General features: G+C 40.3%; 1 protein-coding gene and 2 pseudogenes across 3 annotated transcripts in view; all 3 read right to left on the bottom strand.

Moving 5' to 3' along the window:
* Positions 1–5152: 5152 nt before the first annotated feature.
* On the bottom strand, positions 5153–19770 carry LOC127531501 (SH3 and multiple ankyrin repeat domains protein 1-like; annotated as a pseudogene).
* A 44-nt stretch (positions 19771–19814) lies between these two features.
* On the bottom strand, positions 19815–21218 carry LOC127531675 (SH3 and multiple ankyrin repeat domains protein 1-like; annotated as a pseudogene).
* Positions 21219–21441: 223 nt separating this feature from the next.
* shank1 (SH3 and multiple ankyrin repeat domains 1) overlaps positions 21442–27210 on the bottom strand; it is a 73759-nt gene continuing 67990 nt past the window's right edge. Inside the window, exons 19-25 of one of the 3 annotated variants that reach the window (XR_007938582.1) lie at positions 27106–27186; positions 26753–26789; positions 24017–24043; positions 23848–23904; positions 23533–23624; positions 22228–22327; positions 21442–21564 (exon numbers count right to left, since the gene is read on the bottom strand). Coding sequence is in view for 2 of the 3 variants with exons in the window: in XM_051940899.1 (XP_051796859.1) it covers positions 23534–23624; positions 23848–23904; positions 24017–24043; positions 26753–26789; positions 27106–27186 (293 nt within the window). In the remaining variant the exon portion in view is untranslated. Of the gene's footprint in view, positions 21565–22203; positions 22328–23532; positions 23649–23847; positions 23905–24016; positions 24044–26752; positions 26790–27105; positions 27187–27210 lie in introns of those variants that run through there. The other 2 variants (XM_051940899.1, XM_051940900.1) reach the window with 2 other exon arrangements.

Below are 27210 nucleotides of genomic sequence, written 5' to 3'. Positions count from 1 at the left end.
AGTTGAGTTGATAAACTGAATAACTAACTCATGATTGTGACAACAGAAAAGTATTTTCATTGTGATTTAAGGGTTTGTTTCATTTTTAAGGTTTTCATTTGTAAAATCGTGATGGAAAAAAGAAATAAACTACATTACAAAAGCAATTAAATCAAAGGAAAATCATTTAATACAAACTTTTAAAAAGAAAATTAAACATTAAATACAATATAATATTTTAAAAAGAAAATATTTAACTAGATAATTAAACAGAAGATATATGTGTAATTATGAAATGAAACATTTTTTCTAAAAAATATTAAGATTAAAGAAAATATTTTAGATCCCTAAACATTTAAAAATAAAATTAAACAAGAATAATATGAAACATTTAAAAAAAATACAAAACATTTGATTAGATTATTAAACCTTTAAAAAGACAAAACATTAAATTAAATCTTGAAGACAAAACTTTAAATAGGAATTAAACAGAAAATACAATGAATCATTTAAAAAGAAAATTAAACATGAAAAGGCGATAAAACATTTAAAAAGAAAAACCTGAACAAAGATTTAATCTAAAAATTAAACATTGGGAAAGAAAAGGCAATTTTTCAAACAAGCCGATAAAACATTTGAAAAAAACAACAAACATTAAAACGACAAAACATTTCAAAATCAAATCGAACATTATAAAAGAATAAAAGGTGAGAAAATAGCAAAACTAAACATTTAAGAAGAATCAAACTAAAGACAAAACATTTGAAAAGACACCAGTTAGATTTTAGAAGATCAAATTAAACAGAAGAGACGATAAAACGATGAAAAAGTACAAAAACAAATAAAGGTCTTAAAGCGTTTTCTAGTCTGAAATGAAAACATCAAGTTGTTTCTTCAAACATTTCCTCTTTCTGTGTTCGTACTTTGATTGTGGACAGATTTACTAAGAGCTCATTTCAGAAAACTGCTTTCCAGATAAAGTCTACTAGTAGTTGAAGGCATCGATCAAACTAATGTTACCTTCTGATCTCCACAAACTTTATTGTTCAGTGAAGAGAATCAAAGTTTGTTCAGGATTTCTAAAGAACCCACAGGTGAAGGTCTGAGAAGAACTCAGATCGATGGTCTAAATGTGAAATCAAGACTCATGGTCACAAGTTTTAAGACTTCTGTTAACCAGAAAGTTCAAACTAACAGAGAGGTACTGAGAAAAGTTTAGGATTTCAGTCCTCAGACTGTCTAAAGATTCAAACTAACAGAGATCTACTGTGGGACTTAGAAAATTTCAGCCCTCAGACTGTGTGAAAGCTCAGGTCCTGAGGACTCGGGAGGTCTGGAGGCTTTGGAAAGTCTTGGAACTGAGGGTTCAACCCTCCAGCACAAAGGCTGAAGTCCAACCTCCTGAGAAAAACGGTCGAGTCGAGACCCGAGTTAAAAAAAAAACCTTGAAAACGGCAAAAAATCGATGATAAATGCGCAAAAAAAACAAGAATTATTAACTGAGTGAGTAGCTCAGGAGGATAAGAGGAGAGACTACCAGGTGGAAGGTAGCAGGATCAAGTCCCACCACTGGCTTTCTTCTTTCTTTTTCTAAGTTTTTCCAAAAATTTAAGAAGGGTCCAGTCTTGAACCAGCAACCTACAGCTCCATAGGTACAACCTTAACTCACTGAGCTATAGATCAGATAAAAAGAAACAATTTCGTCGTCCCTTTGACATCGTAGTTTCTGTTCCTAATAAAGTGACCACATGGGTGGAGCCAAGGCGGAGTCTGGGTGGAGTCAGGGCAGAGAGTAGGAGGGGAGGTGGGTTGTGGCTTGTCCCCTCTACCCCCCCACCTCCCCCCTCTACTCCCCCACCGCCCACCACACCTTCCCCCGCCTGACGAGTTTTTCGAAAATCCGAGTCTCGATGGGTTTTCCAGAGTTTCTCGAGTTTCCACCAGGCCAGAGGCAGAAGAACTTGTCGTGAAGAGATGTTGAAGTCGCTGAGGATGGAGTGACTTTTACAGCGACTAGAAGAGCAGGTCTTTAACCAGCATCCCTAAAATCCATGGAGTCGGGTCCAGAGAAATGAAGGGAGGTCAACTTTTATCATCCAGATGTTCAACTTGATATCTTTACTTTGAGATTTTTAGCACCACAAACCTTTAGTATCGCTTTTTATTAGGACTTTAATGGAATCCACCAGCAGATTTAGTTTTTGTTGAGAAACTTTATTCTTGTCATTGTGGGACTGCAGGATTTAAAACTGTTCCTTCTATTTGACCTCATGTTTATTAGTTTAAATTTCTTACTTTGTCATATTTTAAATATGACAAAAAAATATAAAAATAGAATCAGAATCAGAATCACTTTATTCATCCCCGAAGGGAAATTCAGTAAATAGAGTATAAAAATATATAATATAATATAATATAATATAATATATAATATAATATAATATATAATTGGCGTTATATAAATAAAATTGAATTTAAATTGTATGCATCTTGTAATGTAGGAGGAATTCAGCCATATATGTTGGAAAACACATTTTCTTTGTCCATTAATCTGTTAATTGTTTTCTCCAGTAATTAATTTCTTGTTTTGGTTTATAAAATCTCAAACCCAAATATATTCATTTGCTGTCATAAAACCAAAAAGATTTACATTCATGATGCAGGAATCAGGCACTTTTTCACTTTTTATCTTAGTTTAGCTAGAAACATAGTTGATAATGTGTGAATTGTTGCAGCTTGTGAGCCGTAAAAAGGTTTTAATCTTTGGGGCCGAGTGTCAGAAAACATTTAGAAACCAACATCAACAAAACACTCAAAGATTTGAACATCATTAAAGGACAATCCAACTTTTGCATGAAAATGTCTAATTAAAGGACATTTATTTCCAACGTAAATGTGTGATATTCATCATCTGGAGCTTCTCTTCACATCGTCTTCTTCCTGGACAGGTTTGGTCGGGAGCATGTGCAACAAACATTTGAAAAACTGCACGTTAACATCAATGAATGACACTGAAGTTTAATCTCTACATAAATGAGACTGTAAGAGTCTGGATGTGCTGCTTTGTCATTAACTCCTAAGTTTTGGGAAAGTTCAAACAAAAGAGGACAGTTCAGAGAAGACTTGAGAATGAGCTGATTTTAAACAAACATCTCAGACTTTCTGAGCTTCAGCACCTCTAGCAAGATATTTGAACAACAAGCAACTCAAGAGATCCAGAAGTTGCAGAGAGTTAGCTTTAGCTGAGCCACAGAACATGTGGGACGCTAACCTAGCAAACATTTCAGAATTTTCTCTGTGAATTCTGAGAAATAATTTCTTATTTAATGACAGAGCTACACATCTGAACTCAGTCTCATTAAAACAGACTCTAATTCAGTGTCATCCATCCATATTAAAGTGCAGTTACCCAAAATGTCTGTTGCATGAGCTCCAACAAAACCTGTCCACTTTGACAAACAGGAAGTGGAAGGTTCCAAGCAGATTTATAGAAGGGGGAACCGGACTGTACTAAGAGTGGTCGAGTATAGAGGGGTGTTTTGTGAGTTTTTAAGACTGATAGTGATTATTAGTGAGACATTTGGAGGAGATATTAATTTGTAGTAAATGAAAGTATTTAAAATCTTGGAGGTAAACTTAGAAGAACACAAACTCTAACAGAAAACTTTGTTGATACGTTTTTGTTTTGTTTCCAGATGTTAAGTCAAAGGAGTTTTATCCGTGATGTATAACCAATCAAATCACTCCAGAAGACAGAGTGACCACAGCTAAAGGTTCAGAGCCAAAGCAGCGCCATTTTTAAATTGATTTATTACCATAAATCAGTAAAAACTAAAATACTGATAATCAGTAAATCAGTCAGCCCACAATTACTACAATTCTAGAATGTATGTCTCTTTCGTTTGACTTGTTATTTGTACAATATACGATGTATATGAAAGCATTTTTCATACCAAAGGCTATACTATGATGTTTTCTAAGATACATACCTTTCCTGTTCAGAAAGGAAAACAGGGAACCCATTGGTAGTTTTAGTTTAGGGTGCTACTGCGGTGTGTTTTAGGGTTTTAAGAGGTGAACAGGAAGAGTTTTTTTTCGTATTGATGATCTTTTACATTGTTCCTGGTTGGAATGTCCATCAATGTCAACGTGAAGTTCACTTTTAGTTCTGTTTATTTTTATTTTACCAACACCCATTTGCTTTTAACCTCCTCACATGTTGTGCTGTTGTAAACTTACTCTTTCAAATAAATACTCGTCTAACCCTCTGGAAACTCGCGCTTAGACTGTCTTTGTGTTGCTCCTCACCTACTTCAGACAGCCGGGAAAGAACGTTTTCTGGGCCAAAGGCTAAACTATGATGTTTTTAGAGTGACACTCTATGCTATAGACCTTTTTAATTGACATATTACTATGACTTTTTTTGTTTTAGTTTTTTTTTTTTTGTCGTTTTTAGCAACATATAAGAACTTGAACAGTTTTAAAAATTACTATACTTTTCCTTGTGCAATGAACTATTCTTCTATGGCATTTTTTAGATCACATATTATACTCTGATGTTTACTTGAATAACAAACTATTTTGACAATATACTGCACTACGACATTTTTTGAACCACATATCATACATGACAGTTTTAGGCAACATCCCATCATTTTGCACTTTTTGAATCACATTATAATCTATGTTTTTTTTTTTGCCGACATGCTATCCTATGAACTACAGGCCATACTATGTTATTCTTGAAAAGTATACTACACTTTGACATTTTTTGAACTACATCCTATACTATGGCGTTATACACACAGTGCTTTGGTTACATGTTGATTTTTTGAAAATATTTACAATAATTTTCTTGCCGAATTTGGGGGATTTTTTTTATTTTTTTCTGAAATTATTAAGGGAAACTTTTAAGGAATTATTGGAATTTCTTCCTGAAGGTTTTGCAAATGTTAGGTAATTTGGGGAACTTTTTTCATTGACTTTTGGGATTTTTTTCAGACAAGTAAACAACATTTTTTTGGTGCCCATAAATGAGGACAACAGGAGGGTTAAACATCCATAGTTTCTGATAAAATGAGATGTTTGGAGATGGAATAACCTTGTTGGGACAGATTTGAGGAGATGAAAACCTAAAGACAAAATCAGACAAAAACGAGTCCCAAACCATAAATTAGAACTTTGTTTCTGTATCTTTATTATAATTCTAACAATTTATTATCTCTTAAAACATTTGAAATTCATATATATTCATATGAATGTGTGTATATGCGTATCACATATACATATATATTCTGTAAGTTACCTTTCATCAGTTCATATTCTCATTTTTTAAAAGATCTCTTAAAGGAAAAGAAATGCTTTCTATAGAGTCGGACCGATTCCCTCTGATCTGAGTATTTTCTCCCGACACCAGTGACGAGCTGGCACTCCTGATTACGACTACTAAACGCAAAGAAAGGATTAGAAAAGTTTCTCACCACTCACTAAACGAGAAGATCACTGTATCCGCGAGAAATGTTTTGTATAATTTCTTATCTGAAGTTTTAACTGGCCCTATTTACACTAGCAAACCTTTTTTTCAGAGACCGAAGACAAAGCGTGTGAATGTGTTTGGAGTCACATTCTGCTCGTTTTTTTATTCATCAGATGCATGAAAATGACTTTGGAACCTTTAAAAGGAGACGTGAAGAGTCACGGGTGCTAGTGGAAATAGGGTCATTGCATAATATGCTGGTAATTAATGAGCTGTGAGCGTACTGGCACATGTTAGCGACTGCAGAAGGTGCTTTGTACAAACGAGAGGATGCAATGTGTTGAGTGGAGCTCTGAACTCTGGGGCCGATTCAGAGAACGGGTCCAACTGTATAGAGAGCAGAACAGTTAAATAAATACATTGTACCTTTTCATGTTAAACATTATTTGGAAGACAGAGATTCTTTAGAACTTTTGAGACTTTTTTTCTCTTTTTTTCTTTTTTACATCTTAAACCATAGTTAGATGACCATTATTTTCATCGTCCTTATTGCTATTTCCCTTTTGCATTCAAATATAATCTCTCCTGAACCGTCGGCACAGAGCAAATACAAAAACTAAACACCTCCAGTTACCTTTTCTGATTCACATTTGTAGCCTGCGTATGTGTGTGTATATATATATATATATTTAAATATGAGCACATGATCTATGAAATCACTTAATCTTTTGGCAAAAATAGACTTGAGGGTAGCAGAGGGGTGAGAGGAGTGAAGTCCCCGTCGATGCCCTGATGTAAAAATGCACGATTTTGATATGTGTTCATGGACTCAAAAGCAGCAGGAGAGGTGAAGCGTTGTTCAAGGTAGAGAGGTCATGAGAGAGCCCTTATATTTGATCTCAGCAACAGTAAGACGAGCAGGACTTGGCGTATGATGGGATGTAAAATGTGCCATGAGAGCTGATGGGAAGAAGTACAGCGACGTAGAGGATAATTAAATTAGCGATCAATTAAAAAGGTCCAGAATTGAAATAATATTTTATAGGAATTTTTTCACTTGTATGACTCATTAGTAACAGTTGCTACATTTTACAGCATTAACTTTTTAAGCAAGTGAGGAAAATTATATCAGCAGGCCTTAACGTGATTTTTTAAAGCTTCACAGTTTGACGACGGAAGAAACAATAAGGAGAAAAGATCTTCTAAAATGTGCTTCACATTTAGTTGCTTCCTTTCACACAGAAGCAATGTTCAGGGTTACAGTGCACCGAATAACACAGTATGCATCTTTCAATTCAAAAATACCTACATATATTTATTTATTCATATATATATATTTATAACCATGACGATTATCTTCACTACACAGTCAGGAAGTTCTGCTGACTGCACAAGAAACCGGGACTCTCTGTAATAACAGTAAGGACGATGATAGTAATGATAAAAAGTAACAATAAATCTCTTCATATCAATATCCAGTATTCCATTTAAAGTTTAAAATTGTAAGAACAATCATAGTATTAAAACTTGATATAAGCGTTTCTCTCGGATCTCCCTTGGCCGGGTGGCTGCGTGGTTCCTCCTGGATTATGTCGAGAGAGAGAGAGAGAGAGAGAGAGAGAGAGAGGGAGGCCACTCCTGGAAGGAGCAGGGGGATTGGATGGGAAAGAACAAGAAAATGGCAGTTTTTACTCTTCCCCTCCCCTCTCCTTTCCAGCCTCCCCTCGCGCAGAAGGTTCTGAATGAGTGTACAACATTTGCCTTGACGCCGAGAGAGTCTTTCTCGGTAAATAAAATCCTCTGGAAGATTTCTCTCCGCATTGTCACAAATCCCCGTCAAACAGTTGAAAGCACAGTCTGTCTCCTTTTTGTGTAAGTACATCTTGGATCCAAACATAGTGTGTGTCTATATATATATAAGGTGTCCCATAAATTCTAACACAAACACTGGTAAGTGCTTGTGTTTATCTGTGTGTCTACATGTTGGTGTATGCATGCAGGCGTGTATAGTAGTATCTTGGGTGCCTGTGTGTGCATATCAGTGTGTTTCTTTTTTATGTTGTTGGTCTGGGCACTTATTTTGCTACAAATTTGTGATACAGTGACCAGTCTGTATATACGTCATTATAAGACTTAGGATGATAAAGAGCTATAGAGAAACACATATGATCCCTCTGACAGGATCTGCAGTGAGGACAGAGCCCTACCAGCAGTGAGGTAAAACAAGACAGAACCGACCAAAGCCACAGCGAGCCTCCTCAGCCTGAACCGAGGACACCAAGTCTCCATCTGCGCCTTCGTCACCTCTAAAAGACGTGGAAGCTGTCGTGATATACTGCCCTGCGTTAGGTAAAGCCTGCACACACTCACCCTCAGATACTCACGTTTTAAAAGCAGCATCCACTCACACAGGGAGGGGTGGTCAGTGATTGCACATTAAATATTCTTGTTTTTAAACCTGAACAGATTGAACCTGCCGGCAGAGGGGTAAGAGGATGACTGCAAGACAGAAGACACCTTCATCTTAGCCAACAATACGACTGCTCAGATTTGAGTAAATCTCACTGGCTTTTATTGTTCCTCTCAAGTATTTGGTTGGGTTTCATCTCTTGTAATCTCTGCTGCAGCCATAGTCTTCATACACATGGTGGATGAGAGGGTGTTGGTGTTACTCGTGTTGATTAGTGTGACCGTGCATGCATGTGGGGAGTGCACTTGTGTAAATCCGCCTGCCACAACTGGAGAGCGCCAGACGGCATCTTTATGGATCGTCAGTCCTCCTTCCATCCCATGTTCCACCTCCCTTTGGGACTCAACTCCCTCTTTCTGTTGCTCTTGGTGTGAAATCTGTTCCCCCTCATTTGTTGTGTGAATCCACCATGGATAGCAGCAGTTGTGGTCTTCCTCCCTCATTGACTTCAACTCCTTCTCAAGTCCCTCTGTGCCTCTTTCTGTCCTCTGCATTTGCAACCTCAGCTTCGACTCCCATCGTCCCTCCTCCTCTCAGTCTGTCCGTCCCGAGGTGACAGAACAGAAATGGGAAACGGGCTGCTGGACAGCCTGCGGACAAAAGAACAGACACAGGACATGTGTGATGTTTGAGGCTATTTGTGAGAGGACTATGAAATGTGTTCGCCCTTTTGTTGAGTAGCTGCGAGTTGTCCCATTGTATGAGTCACGCTTTCTAAACGGACAGTATAATTTGTTCATTAAGAATCTACGGTAACGTTTGTGCTGGTTACAGGCAACATGAGTAATGAAACTGGGAACTTGTTGATCATCATACACTTGATGCTTCTGGAATTTGTCAATGCACAGTTTAGGGTAGAAAAAGCACCGTCAACAAAAACACAAAACGAGACAACCATCGATTAGTCCACTTAGTGTGATACAAGCTCAGGAAGGCTTTATAGTACAGGAGGAAGGTGCTGTGGACAAGGTCAGCAGCAAAATACATTTTTGCCACCAAAAAAAAAAAAAACTAGATCAGTTTGAGAGCACACTATAACTATTTCGACAGTTTTACTTTGCCGTCAGACAATCCTACCCAATGGAAACAAAGCTTTTAGAGACAATACCATTTTGGACGACAGACTAAACTGTGACGTTGTGGACGACATACTAAACTATGACGTTTTTGCGCCATTTTTGACAACATACTAAACTATGACGTTTTTGTACCATGTTGGACGACATACTAAAATATGACGTTTTTTGCGCCATTTTTGACAACATACTAAACTATGACTTTTTTGTACCATTTTGGATGACTTACTATGACATTTTTGTGACATTTTGGACGACATACTAAACTATGTCATTTTTGTGACATTTTGGACGACAAACTAAACTATGACGTTTTTGCGACATTTTTGACGACATACTAAACTATGACGTTTTTGTACCATTTTGGGCGACATACTAAACTATGTCGTTTTCGTGACATTTTGGGCGACATACTAAATTATGTCGTTTTTGTGACATTTTGGGCGACATACTAAACTATGTCATTTTTGTGACATTTTGGATGACATACTAAACTATGTCATTTTTGTGACATTTTGGACGACAAACTAAACTATGACGTTTTTGCGACATTTTTGACGACATACTAAACTATGACGTTTTTGTACCATTTTGGATGACATACTATGACATTTTTGTGACATTTTGGACGACATACTAAACTATGTCATTTTTGTGACATTTTGGATGACATACTAAACTATGTCATTTTTGTGACATTTTGGACGACAAACTAAACTATGACGTTTTGCGACATTTTTGACGACATACTAAACTATGACGTTTTTGTACCATTTTGGGCGACATACTAAACTATGTCGTTTTCGTGACATTTTGGGCGACATACTAAATTATGTCGTTTTTGTGACATTTTGGACGACATACTAAACTATGACATTTTGTGACATTTTGTACGACATACTAAACTATGACGTTTTTGTGACATTTTGGACGACATACTAAACTGTGACGTTATTGTGATATTTTGGACGACATACTAAACTATGACGTTTTTGTACCATTTTGGACGACATACTAAACTATGACGTTTTTGCGCCATTTTTGACAACATACTAAACTATGACGTTTTTGTACCATGTTGGACGACATACTAAAATATGACGTTTTTGCGCCATTTTTGACAACAATACTAAACTATGACTTTTTTGTACCATTTTGGATGACATACTATGACATTTTGTGACATTTTGGACGACATACTAAACTATGTCATTTTTGTGACATTTTGGATGACATACTAAACTATGTCATTTTTGTGACATTTTGGACGACAAACTAAACTATGACGTTTTTGCGACATTTTTGACGACATACTAAACTATGACGTTTTTGTACCATTTTGGGCGACATACTAAACTATGTCGTTTTCGAGACATTTTGGGCGACATACTAAATTATGTCGTTTTTGTGACATTTTGGCGACATACTAAATTATGTCGTTTTGTGACATTTTGGACGACATACTAAACTATGACATTTTTGTGATATTTTGGACGACATGGTATGTAGTTTTTGTGACATTTTGTACGACATACTAAACTATGACGTTTTTGTGACATTTTGGACGACATACTAAACTGTGACGTTATTGTGATATTTTGGACGACATACTAAACTATGACGTTTTTGTACCATTTTGGACGACATACTAAACTATGTCGTTTTTGTACCATTTTGGACGACATACTGAACTATGTCGTTTTTGTGACATTGTGGACGACAAACTAAACTATGACGTTTTTGCGCCATTTTGACAATACACCAAACTATGACATTTTGTGACATTTTGGACGACATACTAAGTATGACGTTTTTGCACCATTTTTGACGACATACTAAACTATGACATTTTTGTACCATTTTGGGCGACATACTAAACTATGTCATTTTTGTGACATTTTGGATGACATACTAAACTATGACATTTTTGTACCATTTTGGACAACATACTAAACTATGTCGTTTTGTGATATTTTGGACGACATGGTATGTAGTTTTTGTGACATTTTGTACGACATACTAAACTATGACGTTTTTGTGACATTTTGGACGACATACTAAACTGTGACGTTATTGTGATATTTGGATGACATAGTATGAGGTTTTTGTGACATTTTGTACGACATACTAAACTATGACATTTTTGTGACATTTTTGACGACATACTAAACTATGACGTTTTTGTGACATTTTGGACGACATACTAAACTATGACATTTTTGTGACATTTTGGACGACAAACTAAACTATGTCGTTTTTGTGACATTTTGGACGACATACTAACTATGTCGTTTTTGTACCATTTGGACGACATACTAAACTATGTCGTTTTGTGACATTTTGGACGACATATTAAACTACGACGTTTTTGCGCCATTTTTGACAATATACCAAACTATGACATTTTTGTACCATTTTGGACGACAAACTAAACTATGACGTTTTTGCGACATTTTTGACGACATACTAAACTATGACGTTTTTGTACCATTTTGGGCGACATACTAAACTATGTCGTTTTTGTGACTTTTGGGCGACATACTAAATTATGTCGTTTTTGTGACATTTTGGACGACATACTAAACTATGTCGTTTTTGTACCATTTTGGACGACATATTAAACTACGACGTTTTTGCGCCATTTTTTGACAATATACCAAACTATGACATTTTTGTACCATTTTGGGCGACATACTAAACTATGTCGTTTTTGTGACATTTTGGACGACATACTAAACTATGTCGTTTTTGTAACCATTTTGGACGACATATTAAACTACGACGTTTTTGCGCCATTTTTGACAATATACCAAACTATGACATTTTTGTACCATTTTGGGCGACATACTAAACTATGTCGTTTTGTGACATTTTGGACGACATACTAAACTATGACATTTTTGTACCGTTTTGAACAACATACTAAACTATGTCATTTTGTGATATTTTGGATGACATAGTATGAGGTTTTTGTGACATTTTGGACGACATACTAAACTATGACATTTTTGTGACATTTTGGATGACATACTAAACTATGACATTTTTGTGATTATTTGACGACATACTACACTGACATTTTTGACAACATACTGAAGTACAACGTTTTTGTACCATTTTGGACGACATACTGAACTATGTCATTTTGTGACATTTTGGACGACATACTGAACTATGTCATTTTTGTGACATTTTGGACGACATACTAAACTATGACGTTTTTGTGACATTTTGGACGACAAACTAAACTATGACGTTTTTGCGCAATTTTGACAACATACTAAACTATGACCTTTTTTGTACCATTTTGGACGAAATACTATGACGTTTTGTGATGTTTTGGACGACATGTATGTCATTTTTGTGACATTTTACGACATATTAAACTATGACATTTTTGTGATATTTTGGACGACAAACTAAAATATGACATTTTTGTGACATTTTGGACGACAAACTAAACTATGACATTTTTGTACCATTTTGGACAAAACTACAACGTTTCTGTACCATTTTGGACGACATATTAAACTATGACATTTTTGTACCATTTGGTTTTTGATTCTGGACGACATACTAAACTATGACGTTTTTGTGACATTTTGACGACATACTAAACTGTGACGTTACTTGATATTTGGACAACATAGTATGACGTTTTGTGTTTGGACGACATACTAAACTACAATTTTTTTGTACCATTTTGGACGACAGACTAAACTATGACTTTTTGACTACAAACTTTTTTGTGACATTTTGGATGACATACTAAATTACACATTTTTGTACCATTTTGGACGACATACTAAACTACAAAGTTTTTGTACCATTTTGGACAACATCGTAAAGTACAACGTTTTTGTACCATTTTGGACGACATACTGAACTATGTCATTTTTGTACCATTTTGGACGACATACTTTTTTGTACCATTTTGGACAACATCGTAAAGTACAACGTGTTTTTGGACGACATACTGAACTATGTCATTTTTGTGACATTTTGGACGACATACTAAACTATGACGTTTTTGCACCATTTTTGACAACATAAAACTATGACATTTTTGTACAATTTTGGACGACGACATACTAAACTATGACTTTTTTGTGACATTTTGGACGACATACTAAACTGTGACATTTTTGTGACATTTTGGACGACATACTAAACTATGTTTTTGCGCCATTTTTGACAACATACTAAACTATGACGTTTTTGTACCATTTTTGACGACATACTAAACTATGACGTTTTTGTACCATTTTGGGCGACATACTAAACTATGACATTTTTGTGACATTTTGGGCGACATACTAAATTATGCCGTTTTTGTGACATTTTGGACGACATACTAAATAAACTATGACATTTTTGTACCATTTTGGACGACATACTAAACTGTGACATTTTTGTGACTTTTGGACGACATACTAAACTATGTTTTTGCGCCATTTTTGACAACATACTAAACTATGACATTTTTGTACCATTTTTGACGACATACTAAACTATGACTTTTTCTACCATTTTGGCGACATACTAAACTATCGTTTTTGTGACATTTTGGGCGACATACTAAATTATGTCGTTTTTGTGACATTTTGGACGACATACTAAACTATGTCGTTTTTGTACCATTTTGGACGACATATTAAACTATGACGTTTTTGCGCCATTTTTGACAATATACCAAACTATGACATTTTTGTACCATTTTGGGCGACATACTAAACTATGACATTTTTGTGACATTTTGGACGACAAACTAAACTATGACGTTTTTGCGACATTTTTGACGACATACTAAACTATGACGTTTTTGTACCATTTTGGGCGACATACTAAACTATGTCGTTTTTGTGACATTTTGGGCGACATACTAAATTATGTCGTTTTTGTGACATTTTGGACGACATACTAAACTATGTCGTTTTTGTACCATTTTGGACGACATATTAAACTACGACGTTTTTGCGCCATTTTTGACAATATACCAAACTATGACATTTTTGTACCATTTGGGCGACATACTAAACTATGTCGTTTTTGTGACATTTTGGACGACATACTAAACTATGTCGTTTTTGTACCATTTTGGACGACATATTAAACTACGACGTTTTTGCGCCATTTTTGACAATATACCAAACTATGACATTTTTGTACCATTTTGGGCGACATACTAAACTATGTCGTTTTTGTGACATTTTGGACGACATACTAAACTATGACATTTTTGTACCGTTTTGAACAACATACTAAACTATGTCATTTTGTGATATTTTGGATGACATAGTATGAGGTTTTTGTGACATTTTGGACGACATACTAAACTATGACATTTTTGTGACATTTTGGATGACATACTAAACTATGACATTTTTGTGATTATTTGGACGACATACTACACTGACATTTTTGACAACATACTGAAGTACAACGTTTTTGTACCATTTTGGACGACATACTGAACTATGTCATTTTTGTGACATTTTGGATGACATACTGAACTATGTCATTTTTGTGACATTTTGGACGACATACTAAACTATGACGTTTTTGTGACATTTTGGACGACAAACTAAACTATGACGTTTTTGCGCAATTTTTGACAACATACTAAACTATGACCTTTTTTGTACCATTTTGGACGAAATACTATGACGTTTTTTGTGATGTTTGACGACATAGTATGTCATTTTTGTTGACATTTTGTACGACATATTAAACTATGAACATTTTTGTGATATTTTGGACGACAAACTAAATATGACATTTTGTGACATTTTGGACGACAAACTAAACTATGACATTTTTGTACCATTTTGGACAACAAACTACAACGTTTCTGTACCATTTTGGACGACATATTAAACTATGACATTTTTGTACCATTTGGGATGACAAACTACAACGTTTTGTACCATCTGGACGACATACTAAACTATGACGTTTTGTGACATTTTGAACAACATACTAAACTGTGACATTACTGTGATATTTTGGACGACATAGTATGACGTTTTTGTGACATTTTGGACGACATACTAAACTACAATTTTTTGTACCATTTTGGACGACAGACTAAACTATGACGATTTGTGACATTTTGGACTACAAACTACAACGTTTTTGTGACATTTTGGATGACATACTAAATTACAACATTTTTGTACCATTTTGGACGACATACTAAACTACAAGTTTTTGTACCATTTTGGACAACTCGTAAAGTACAACGTTTTTGTACCATTTGGACGACATACTGAACTATGTCCATTTTTGTGACATTTTGGACGACATACTAAACTATGACGTTTTTGCACCATTTTTGACAACATACTAAACTATGACATTTTTGTACAATTTTGGACGACATACTAAACTATGACTTTTTTGTGACATTTTGGACGACATACTAAATAAACTATGACATTTTGTACCATTTGGACGACATACTAAACTGTGACATTTTGTGACATTTTGGACGACATACTAAACTATGTTTTTGCGCCATTTTTGACAACATACTAAACTATGACGTTTTTGTGATATTTTGGACGACATAGTAAACTATTGACATTTTTGTGACATTTTGGACGACATACTAAACTATGACATTTTTGTACCATTTTGGACAACATAGTAAACTACATACGTTTTTGTACCATTTTGGACAAACATACTAAACTATAAGTTTTTTTACAAATTTTGGAGGGACATATTAAACTATCACTTTTTGTGACATTTTGGGCGACAAACTGAACTATGATGGGATTTTTTAACGATTTAGATAATGCTGGATCTTTTCTGCAGGTGTCTGTGGGTCTGGAGCTACATGTCTCTGATCTGCAGTCGCTGGCAAACTTCTACAGGGCCACAATAGAAAGTGTCCTCTGTCTTGGTACAACAGTGTACTATAGCAGCTGCACAGCTGAGGACAGAAAGAACTTATCCCGCGTGGTTAAACAGCACAGAGGATTGTGGGAAGTCCTCTTCCAGACCTGGACTCAATATACGCGGGCTGGGTCAAAACAAGGCCCAACATATTGCTGCCGACCCGACCCGCGCGGGAAATGAATGGTTTGTTTCGGCTTCCGTCGGGCGAACGGTACAGAAACATAAAACTCTGACCTCCAGACTGAAAAACAGTATTTATCCAAGAGTTATCCAGTCCATTCTCTCCTACACACACAACACACACTATGTGCAATAAAAAACTGAATCTTGCACTGGACTGCACTTTACACCCATCCTACTGCTCATGTGCACTAACTCTGTTTACATATATATATCTTTTCGGTATTTTTTTACATTTTATTTGTATATAGTGTGCCTTTTTCAATTTTTTATTTATGGCTGGAGTCACCAATCGTAATTTCACTGTGTGGAAACACAATGACAATAAGATTCTTGATTCTACATGTGCAAACAAATTAAGTAGCATAATTAAAGACTGGGGAAACCCAGAAAAAGTATAATATGGCCTCTTTATCAAGTTTCCAAATGTGTCTCTCAGTTGCCTTACCTGTCCATTACCGTCCTTAGGGCTCGTTCTATATTCCATGCGGTGGCCCACTCGTGTCACACCCAAATCCAGATAGTCGTCCTTGGTCAGGGAGGGCAGGTGGGTGCCGTCAATCTCATTGTCCAAGAAACGCTCTCTGTGCTCACCCAGGTTCAGGTATCCCAGCCAGTCTGCAACATCATACTTGGTCCAGTTAGGGCAGCGGCTTGGAGGCAAAAGGCTTCGTAGGGGAAGGGGGTGGTAGATGGGGGTAACTCAGACAGGGAGGTGGTGGGAGGGGATGCAGGGGTGGAGAGAGGTCCCAGACAGGAAATGAGTTGGAGAAAGGGATCGAGAAACAACTAAGGTGGAGTTTTGGAGGAGGAGGTGCACCAGAGGGGGCAAACAAGGGAGGAGAAGGTGAGAAGTAAGGATCTCCAAGAGGGTTTCCAGGTGACGGTGGGGTGATAGAACCTCTGAGGTCGTAGATGGCACTGTAGAGAGGTGTGGTAGGTAGGAGGGGAAGGGATGATGGGCGTGGTGGACCCAGCTTGGGCCTCTCTGATGGGGAGATGAGGGGGCTGGGTGCTCGTCTGCGCTGCAGCATGTGTGATTCTGCTTTACGGGACTCACGACTGGGAATGAACTGGAATTCCAGGGCTTTGGTCCGGTACACAGGTCTGTGTTTGGGGGAAGTAGGGTAAGGGGAATAAGATGTTGGGGACAGCGGGGAATGTGAACGTGGAGGTTGAGCTGCCTGCTGGAGGTTGAGGAACGGGGATCGTCCCAGTTGGGGTACTGGGAGGCAGGGGTGGGGGATGGAGACAACGATGGCTGTGATAACGAGATTGGAGACGGTGACTGGGATCGAGCTGATGGAGGGCTTCAGAGCTGAGGCCGAGTCTTCTGAAAATCTGTGAATACAAAAGAGAAGCTGTTGTAGAAGAAAGCTGAAACCAGAAAACAATGATAAGAAAAACATGCACACACACACACACACACACACACACACACACACACACACACACACCACACACACACACACACACACACTAAGGGAAACATTGTACGGTGTTTTAAGAACCTGTGGATTTAAATTGCTTCATACTGTCAACATTTTGGTAAAACATGGTTTCCTCTCCTTCCTTATTGTCTCACAACAAGCTGTAAAATTCAAGTAGGTCAAGTTTTATGTCCTTCCAGACAGAAAACATAAAAAAGAGTGGAAGTGGCTCTATTACCTGTTCTGCTTCTGAGTGAAACACATGGAAAAAGCCAGAGAATAAAACAGAGGTTTACACAGTATAGACACAACACGCACAAGACATGAACAGACAATCCACAGATTTTCGACTGAAAGGCTTAAACATCAGTTGTTGGCAGGTAAAGAATTTGAAGGTGCCACACGGATGTCTTCACACAGAAGGTAACATCAATAGAATGGGCAAATGTCAAAAGCAACGGAAAATGTAATTTATGCTGTGACATAAGCAAGCTGATGCTATCAAAGTATTAACTAATGCGTACCTGTGTCTGCTCAGGGGCCTCTGGCTGCTCCAGCTGTCCTTGCCTCTCTGCTGCAGTTTGCTGCTCAGCTCGTTGGATGATGCTGGGCTTCATACTGGATTGCTGGAGGGTAAATCTTCCTTCCCCTCTAAAAGCGACTGGCCGCCTCCGTCACCAAGACATCTGACCCTACGCTCCAGTGAGACTTCATCTCAGGAGTGCGTGGCCGATCAAAATACGGTGAAGTGGGACGTCCTAAATTCTGCATGTCCCGTACACCATAACCCATGCCTGGCCACTCTCGTCCTCTGTCGCTCCCTCCTCGCCTCGTCGTCCTCTCTGTTCGTCTCTACGTCTGTGGGAGTGGAAGGAAGCAGTGAGCAGTGCTGGTCTGTCTGTGTAGATCCCCAGAACGACCTCCCTCTCTGTACCTGTTGTTTTAGGGTAAGTGAGGCTGCGGCTGTTGCATTCCTGCATCTCAAAAGTTTGTCCATCCAGGTAACTCATGTACGACTCCAGAAAATCTCCTCCTCTGTCTGTTTCCCCTGTCCCACCTGCCCTCCCATCCGTCCTCCAGCTCCAACTCTCTCTCCTCGGTCCAGTCGGTCTCCCCCGGACACCAGCTCCACTTAGACCCAGGATGCTGTCCAGGTGATGATCGCTGCTGCTGGCGACTGTCCAGTTTCTTCAATGCCAGAGTCTACCACTGTCTCCTGGGACTCTCCTTTCTTAGTAGTGGGGGGAGGACGGTGGTGCTCTCCTGCCCTGCGGCCTCCTGTGATGGCGGTGGAGGATGTTCGCTCCTGGTAGAGCTGAGTGGAGGTGCTTGTTGTGATGGCAGCAGCGGTGGTTGTAGCAGCACAGCTCGCGGTCCGTGGAATGGGAGGCAGTGCCCCTATGTGGGACAGAAGTGGCAGCAGTGGATGAGTGCATTGGAGGGCCACGGTATGCTGGGGGAAGGGGCGACTGCATGGCGGGAGGCGTGGTGAGGAGCGCCCAGGTGTATGTGTGCTGTTGTAAAGGTGGTGGGACATAGAGAAGGGTCTGGTGGTAAGATCCAGGAGGAGGTGGGGGTGAGACTGATGGAGGAGGCGGGGGGCCCGAGGTGGGCTGTAGGGTGGAGGGTGAGGGGAGGGGGTGGGGGGTGGGTGATGTCTGTGATGGAGAAGGAGCAGACTGAGTCAGATTTGCCCTTCACTGTCGTAAGATGTGAGGCTAGAGGCAGTGGAGTCCCCTGCTTGGGGTGAGGGCAGGGGTGTATGAGCAGGAAACCCACTGACAAATTGTTCTTTTTTGGGGGGGTGGAGGGGGTGGGGGAGGAGGTGGTGGGGGAGGAGGTGGAGGTGGTGGGACTTGCTGTTGGCGGGAGGCCAGACTATTGGAGAGCATCCTGTGTTTGTGAATATCCCGATACTCCCCGGTCAAAACTGTTTGCAAACTCTAACGGAGGTGGGAGGGGGTCTGCGTAGACAAATTCGTCGTCTGCATCAACTGAAGGGCAGGGGGAGGGAGTACCATCAGGCCGCTCCCAGTGCTCCCAGTAGTGTTAGTCGTCTGTTGACTACCGGTAGGTGGAGGAGAGGGAGGTGTGAGGGACAATATATAAGGCATCAGCTTGGCTTTCCATCCTGAGAAAAGACGGCCTGCGGGGCTGCTGAGACTGAGATGCCTGCTGAGCAGCACTATCAGCAGCAGCTGCATTAGCAGCGGCCTGCTCTGCTCTCCTCATGTAAGCCTCTCTCTCTTTGTCTCTCTCCCCTCTCCTCTCGACAGCTCCCTTCTCCCGTTCCCTCGACTCTCTCCGCGCTCCCTCTCCTTGTAAGTTGGTTGATACGGCTGAGATTGATAGTGGTGTGTGTGGACCGTTTTGTCCTCAGAGAAGCGAACTCTTAGCCCCTCACGAGCCCCTCCTCCTTCCCGCTCCCTCTCCCTCCACCACCGTCCTCACCCCAGACACTCCCAACTCCTCTGAGGATTCTAGGTGAGGGTGGCCGGCCAACAGTGGGCGTGGTGGCAGCCAAGGAAGAGGAGGTGACCAGGTAGGAGCTTGAGGACTGGGCGGCTGACGACACTTGGCTGAGAGGTGACAGTAGATGAAGGAAACACCACGCTCGACATCTGGCGGGTGAAGTGGTGCTCTGTTCGACTTCTTAACCTGCTGTCATCCCTCAGAGCACGTTCTCTGGCAGCCAGGGCAAGACCTAAGGGCGATGTGGGGTCAAGAGCCTTCCCTGTTAAAGGGTGAATGAAGGTGGTGGTAGAGGAGGGTGCTGGCTGCCTGCCTGCTGCTGTGTACAGATCAGTAGGCACAGACTTGGGCTGATAGTCCAGGGCAGGTGAGGAGTACTCAGGTAGGCCAAAGGCGGGAGGCATACTGCGGGTGTGATGGATGAAGGTGTCTCCAGAAACATGCCCTCATCAATGGACTTTGACGGCCGCAGCCGTGTAGATGAACTTTCAGCCTGTGCACTAAGCTGTTGCTGTGACACCTGAGTCCTTGTTGCCCCCCTATTCCATCGAGACTCACATCCTCCTCAGCAGACATAAACAAGGAGGCACTCTTTCTCCGGGCTTCATGGAAACGCTCCCTGTCTCGGCGAGCGGCGCCTACAATAGCAGCCCCAAACTGGCTGGTAAAGTCCAGGTTATCCTGTGCTCGCATAGAAGGCAAGGATGGAGGTGGAGGTGCTGGGATGGATGGTGGAGCAGGGGGCTGTGGAGCAGGAGTGGAGGGAGGAGGACCATGGGGTGTTTTGACTTCATCTGCCTCTCCTGTTGCAGGAACATCAGCCTCCACACTGCTGCCCTGGCTGCTCCGTCCACTGCTGCTGGTTGAAGGGGCCTTGACGATAATAGTGGGAATGGGGATGGAGCTTTTCTCCACTGACCCTTTGCCCCCAGTGTACCTTGTCCCATGCGCAGGTCCTCTACCTTAGATTGCTTTACCAGAGGACCCTTACCTCTCCGGGCCCCTCCTTTAGGACCACCAGCTCCACCGCCAGCTGCACTGCGGTCTGCACGCTGGGGTTGACTCTGGGTAGTCTGTTGTTGCTGGGGCATTACAGTGGCAATGCTGGATGGGGGACAGCAGTGCTATAGCCTCTCCTAAGACCTGCTGCCTTGGCCCCTGCACTTGCCCCTATCCCAGCTCCAACAGGCTCCCCAGTATAGGCAACCTTCCGCGAAGCAGTCCTGCTTTGAGCAGTGTGGGCAGTTGCATGTGCATATGAGGTGGTGTGATCCGCCGCTCCACCACTGGGGGCGGTGCTGGGACCACTTGTCCTTTCCCTGCCTCCATGGGTGAAGTGCACTGCCGCCTGGGAGTAGGGCTGGTAGTGTGCAGAGGTGGATGTGGACTGGGACACAGAGACAGAGGGCTGCTGGGATGACTTTGCTCTCCAACCGAGTGGCGGAGCAGAGGAGAATGGAGGATCTGGTGGAGCTGTGGTGGGAGGAGGAGGGATGTCGTCTGGGCCGGGCACCGACAGACTCCGTGCAAACTTCATGGCTGGAGGATGCAGGAACTGCTTCTCCTCCTCAGGCACCCCTACAACATTCACCAATGGACATAGAACAGAGAAGGGTGAAATAGAAATTCATAGATGGAGTAAAATGAGACTCAACAAGGCTAAAGAATGAAGAAAAAAGAAAGGTTTTTGGGGAAATAAGTAAGAGTGTCTGTCTAAATCTGCCTGCCCAAGTACCTGCCAGCAAGTCTGTCCTCGATACTTATGTTTGTTAGTATACAAGTCAGTTAGTACTACATATTCCGCAAGCAAGTGGCAACAAGGCAGCATTACACAACATAATTTGTTTTTGTTGGTCATTAGAGAATACATAAGTATTTCTGAGGGAAATTAGCAAAGCCTTAGTAAGCAACAAACCAGAAAACATCTCATTAGAATAAGATAACAAGGAGATTAGTGGAACTACGGTATCTAACGAATAGTAGTAGTGTAAATATAGGACAAACAAAAATCTTATTTTTACAGTGCAGGTGTACAGTGACTTTAACCAGAAAGTGTACAGAATACAATCAGCTACAGATAGAGTGCACATGTGTTGGCCACAGACAAGACATTGTTGGCTACAGACAAACAGGTCAGCACAGCATAGACCTCTACTGGCCCAGAGGACAGACAGACAGGCAGACAGAGGGGCAGACGGAAAAAACAGACAACCTCACCGATGGATTTCTGCCGCAGCATACCGTGCTGTGGGGCGTGACCTGAGGTGTACTGTCCACGCTCATAGCCCAGGCCCAGCCCTGACGACATCATCCCCATCCCAGACTGATCCCCATAGTTTGGCTGAAATTATAAAAGTCAAGAGCATGTGAATGAGAGTAAAACATGCTGTAATGAGAGCCTTGAAACCGAACATACAATATATGTGAAGACTGAGAACCTAAAATAATGGAACAGACTATAATCTGTGAAGAGCAGCAGTTTTGATTCAGTGTTAATCTCAATACAGCTGCAAGTAGGTTTGAACAAGTCAAGAAAAAAGCCTGAAAGCAATTTATTGTTTTATCTGATAATACAGAAATGTAAATATTTATTAGTACAGTAGTTGTTCGTGTAGCAACATTTTTATGTCTTTAAATAAAACATTAGATGCTGCCTTAGACATTAACATGTTACAAATCTCTGAACTACACACACACACACACACACGCACAAATGTATTGTACTTAAGAGGCCACATGATATGGAAAAAAGTCAATTGATACAAGTATATATATATACCGTACATATGCAGCATTATCTCGACTAAGCTTTCAGATTTTCCTGTTGAATCTACCAGTGGGATCAAGTTTTGCTTTGATATTCCTTAAATTTATATACGAAATATTTTTCTTTGCAAGACGTGATGCATGTGGGGCAAATCTGTTTGAGCACTTTTGCCAGTTACTTGTTAATCAAAATGCAGATCCACCTTGAAACATACCCTGCTTTATCATTATTTTATTCTAAATGAGACCTTAATTTAATAAACAAACACCATGACGAATAAAGAGACTCAAAACTAACAATTGAGACTATAAACTGATGAGGAAGCTGTCTATTGAAGTAATAAATCAAGTCCCAAGTGATTTTCCCTTAAAATTCTATACAATCTATATTCTTTTTTAGCCAGAGGTGTCAAAAGGAAAAAAAATGCAGGTTTAAGGTTCAGAAACTACTGCTTCACTTTGCAGACCAGCCGGCTACATCCATCTCTTATGTACACTTGAGGATCAGAACATGTATTTTGTTTTTCTGGGGTGACCAAGGGAAACCTTAATTAATATTATTGGAAAAAAGTGCTAACTGATCAGTCAGTGAATGAGGATGTGAGGACAGAGATTGATTTGGAATATTAAGAATCTTAAGATTGATTAAGGTTTCAATAAAAATGTCACGCTAAGCCAATCAGAGGCAGAGTAGGGTGTGTTATGACTGTCACTCTGTAAAATAAAAATTCATGCTTGGGCTGCATGTAAAGCAACTGTGGCTTGTGTCATGATACACACCTCATTGCCATAGAAACTTCTTCCCCTGTCTCGTTTTGGCCCCTGTCCCCGTGCCGCCGGTGCCTCGTTGGTGCTGATTGTCTGCTGAGCAGCTGCAAGAATTTCATCTAGTTTATCTGAGAGGAAAAAAGGGGAGAAAGAGACAGACAGGGAAAAACAGAAAGAGAGAGAAAGGGACATACGACAATGAAACAGAAAAATGGACGGCAACAGAACGAAGGAAACAGTGTGGAAAGGGACACACTTGATGAAGGTGGATGAGAAAGAGAGGGAGAGATTCAGGAAACATCCACTGACAAACATGAGCTTCCTTACTGAGAGCCATCTGATAGACTGTCCTCTTCTTCTCTGTAACTTGGGAGGATTCGAATTCTAAAAGAGGAGAAACACGGCATAAGTCCAGTAAGACACCGAGTGGCGAGTGCCAAGTCATTTTGGACAGACATAAATACAATGCCTTAAGCAGGAGTGCACCAGAGCATACCTGATTTTTTTTTCCAAGGGGTAGCAGCTGGAAGGAGGACAAAAGGAGACTTAAGTTTTGGCAGGAGTGGAAGTGCGATAGTGTTGTTACAGTGAATACTAATCATATTCCCCGGAGCCTGACAAACTGAGTCACCTCGTCAGGCTTTTCGATCTTCGATGTAAAAGAGCGTACATCACACCCACACTTTAAGACAGCTGAAGCATGCACACTTATGGTACAGTAAATATGCTGCACACATACAGTATCCTTCTGGAAGTAACACACACAAATGTGGAATTAGTCTGAAGCTGACTCCCACCTCTTTCCACTGTTAAATGGTTAAGATCCCGTCATCGGTGAAGTGAGGACAGAGGAGACAGAGAAAAGAGAGAATTAGTGGTTAAATTGGTGAACAGAAGTAAAGAGGAGGAATTAAAGGTGACCCTTTGCATCCCCTGGTGTGAGTGACTTTGTGTGTGAAATGAATAGGGATATTCTTATCTGTCATACTCAAGCCATTATATTGCTAATAATTATTGAGCTTAATTAAAGAGGAATTAAATTTTAATGTAAAACGGTTAAACCAACTATGAATGGTTTTTGAATGTTTATTCCATCTCTTACTTGTATCTACGCTGCACAAATCCTCTCGAAAATAAGCCATAATTTTGTGGAAACACATGTTCAAACATATTTAAACAACACTTGCGTAAAATTGCTGTCAGCAAAACAACAATTTGTCAACTTAAGTGCACTGCAGGATCATTTCCATTTTAATGTCCTTGTTATCTTGCAGCATGACTTCTAGGTGAACTGGGACACTGCACCAATCACAGAGGTGAGAAAGTTTAGCAGGCGTCACAGCTAAATGAATTTGAATGCATTAGAATAAGCATATGGCGCGGCGGACATGGCTTCATCACACATTGCTCCTCTTACTTTGATTTAGAAGGAGGCACAAGCAACGAGAATCTCAGTTAAAAGGTGTTTGGCTGCTTTGTGGTGAAGACTTACAAGAAAATCTGATAAAAATACTTTTTGTTTTTACAAACCATCACCAAACTATTAATACTAATCCCTATTTGATTTTTTTTATTGCAATGATATACAACAAATCTGACATTTTCAACAAGTCAAAGATCACCAGTGGTCACAGCTTCTAAATACCTCAAATTTAGGTTGACATTTTTATGCAGCAACTTCTTGTTACTTACTGACTATGCTGTTTGTAAGTGCACTTAAAAGGCACTTTCCATTTTTAAGTTTTGTTCATTTACTAAATTCAGTTTTTTGAATGTAGACATTGATGCATTTAGTTGATACATTTTTCAAATGAAAATAAGTGCAGTGCAGTAAGAGTGCAGATCTACTTAAGCAAACAGTCATTTGAGACGGTAAGGGTGTTGAATAAATGTCATTTCAAGGTTAGTCGTTTAGTCTCATTCGTTATCATTAATATATTGTTGTATTTTATCAAATGCAAAACAAACAACAGCATCTGCCATCGGCTGTGCTACCCATACCCATACGGTCAACACGAGTTAATACAAACAGTATCACTGCACACATACGGTACAGTGATACTGATAATGGAGTATATAGTGAATATATAGTGAGCACTGGGGCAGTAGGAAGGTGCTTTGGGGAGTCAGGAAACCAATACCTGTGTGTCAGAGTGGGTGCTCATGCTTTGTGCTGGTCAGGTGAGGTCACACCACAGAGAGAAGGCAGGTGAGGGGAGGAGATGGGGGAGGAATGAAGCAACGGGCTGATCTCTACTCTCAGAATAAACTTTATTCAGGTCCTGACTTGCGGCAGCAGGACATGACTCGTTGTAATTGCTGTTGTTTACAGGGTTGGGCAAGTGTCCATCACTGTTTGCAAGAGAGAGTAACCAGATCTGGGAACAGCTGACGAAGACCTGCTGATTCTTCTCCAGCAGCTACACGTCATCAGCTTTCATATATCATCGGCCGCTTACTGGGCATGCTCAGAACCAGACAGCAAGCAGGAGCGGCGGTGGCAAAAACCATAAATGTTTAGAAGATATCATCCAATCACCAATAAAACACTGGCCAACGTTCTGATATGCAAATGGGGGCGTTGACCCTCACCATGCACTCTCCTCCCACTATTTTGCCTCAAATAGAGATGGCATACGCATAGCCACACATAATGCTGTTACCATAGAAACAGACCTGGAACAAAGTTGTGTGTGTGTTGTTTTTTTTTTTTCCCTTAAAAATTACTCATCTCAGTAATTTTATCCTTGGTGTGATTTCTTCCAAATGAATCAAAGACATTTTCAACAAAGGACGACAACAGCAGAAGAGGGACATATTTTACAAATTGCTCACTGACACATTGCGACCAGATACTTTGCTATGATGTTTGTGACACCCGGAAACTCTTCGCAGGTGACGCCCATTCCCCTGCAGTGTTACCTTGGCAACAAATACTTGCAGAGTGTCAGTGTGTGTGTATGCGTGTGTGTGTGTGTGTGTGTGTGTGTGTGTGTGTGTGTGTGTGTGTGTGTGTGTGTGCGCGTGTGCGTGTGTGCGTGTGCGTGTGCGTGTGTGTGTGTGTGTGTGTGTTGAGCAGAGGGGCTGCTACATTGCTCTGTGGGCGCCGGGGTTAAAGCTGTGGGCGGGTCAGGGAGCAGAAGGGAGTGCAGGGGGGTAAGAGGTAACAGAAGCGGCAGTGAGAGAGAGGGATCACAGGGTGGATGGCGACACTTTTTCTGGGTGGGGTTACCTGTAGTGGGGGTGCTGGAAGTGACAGTGTGGAACCTCTGAAAGAACAGTGAAATGCATTGAGACCGTCATCCTCGGCGACAGTCAATCTTCTTTCCTCTTGTTTCTGTCACTGAATAACTACAATATCTCCCCTCTACTTTCTTGCTGTCTAAATTTAGCCCTAGCTCAACTCCCCTTCACACTTTCAGCATCTTTAAAAACCTCCAACACGAGTTTCACACTGTTTCTATCATTCCCTCAATCTATTTCTACCAAGTAAAGCAGCCCTAATCTTTGTCTACATCTCCCTAGCAGTCTGATTCTTCATTCTTGTTTTATCCTCATAAAAGTTTACCAAAGCTTCTTTCTTACCCATCTCCTCCAGCTCTGAAGTCATGGACTTGGATCGCAGGGCGATGGCCGGAGTGCTCAGCCTCTTACTCTGCTGGGGGACTGAAGAGAAACAGGTCAGTCAAC

Source organism: Acanthochromis polyacanthus, chromosome 21 (assembly GCF_021347895.1).
Source record: "Acanthochromis polyacanthus isolate Apoly-LR-REF ecotype Palm Island chromosome 21, KAUST_Apoly_ChrSc, whole genome shotgun sequence".
NCBI lineage: Eukaryota > Metazoa > Chordata > Actinopteri > Pomacentridae > Acanthochromis > Acanthochromis polyacanthus.
Note: the sequence above shows the minus strand (reverse complement) of the source record. Positions and strands in the feature narration are given on the sequence as shown.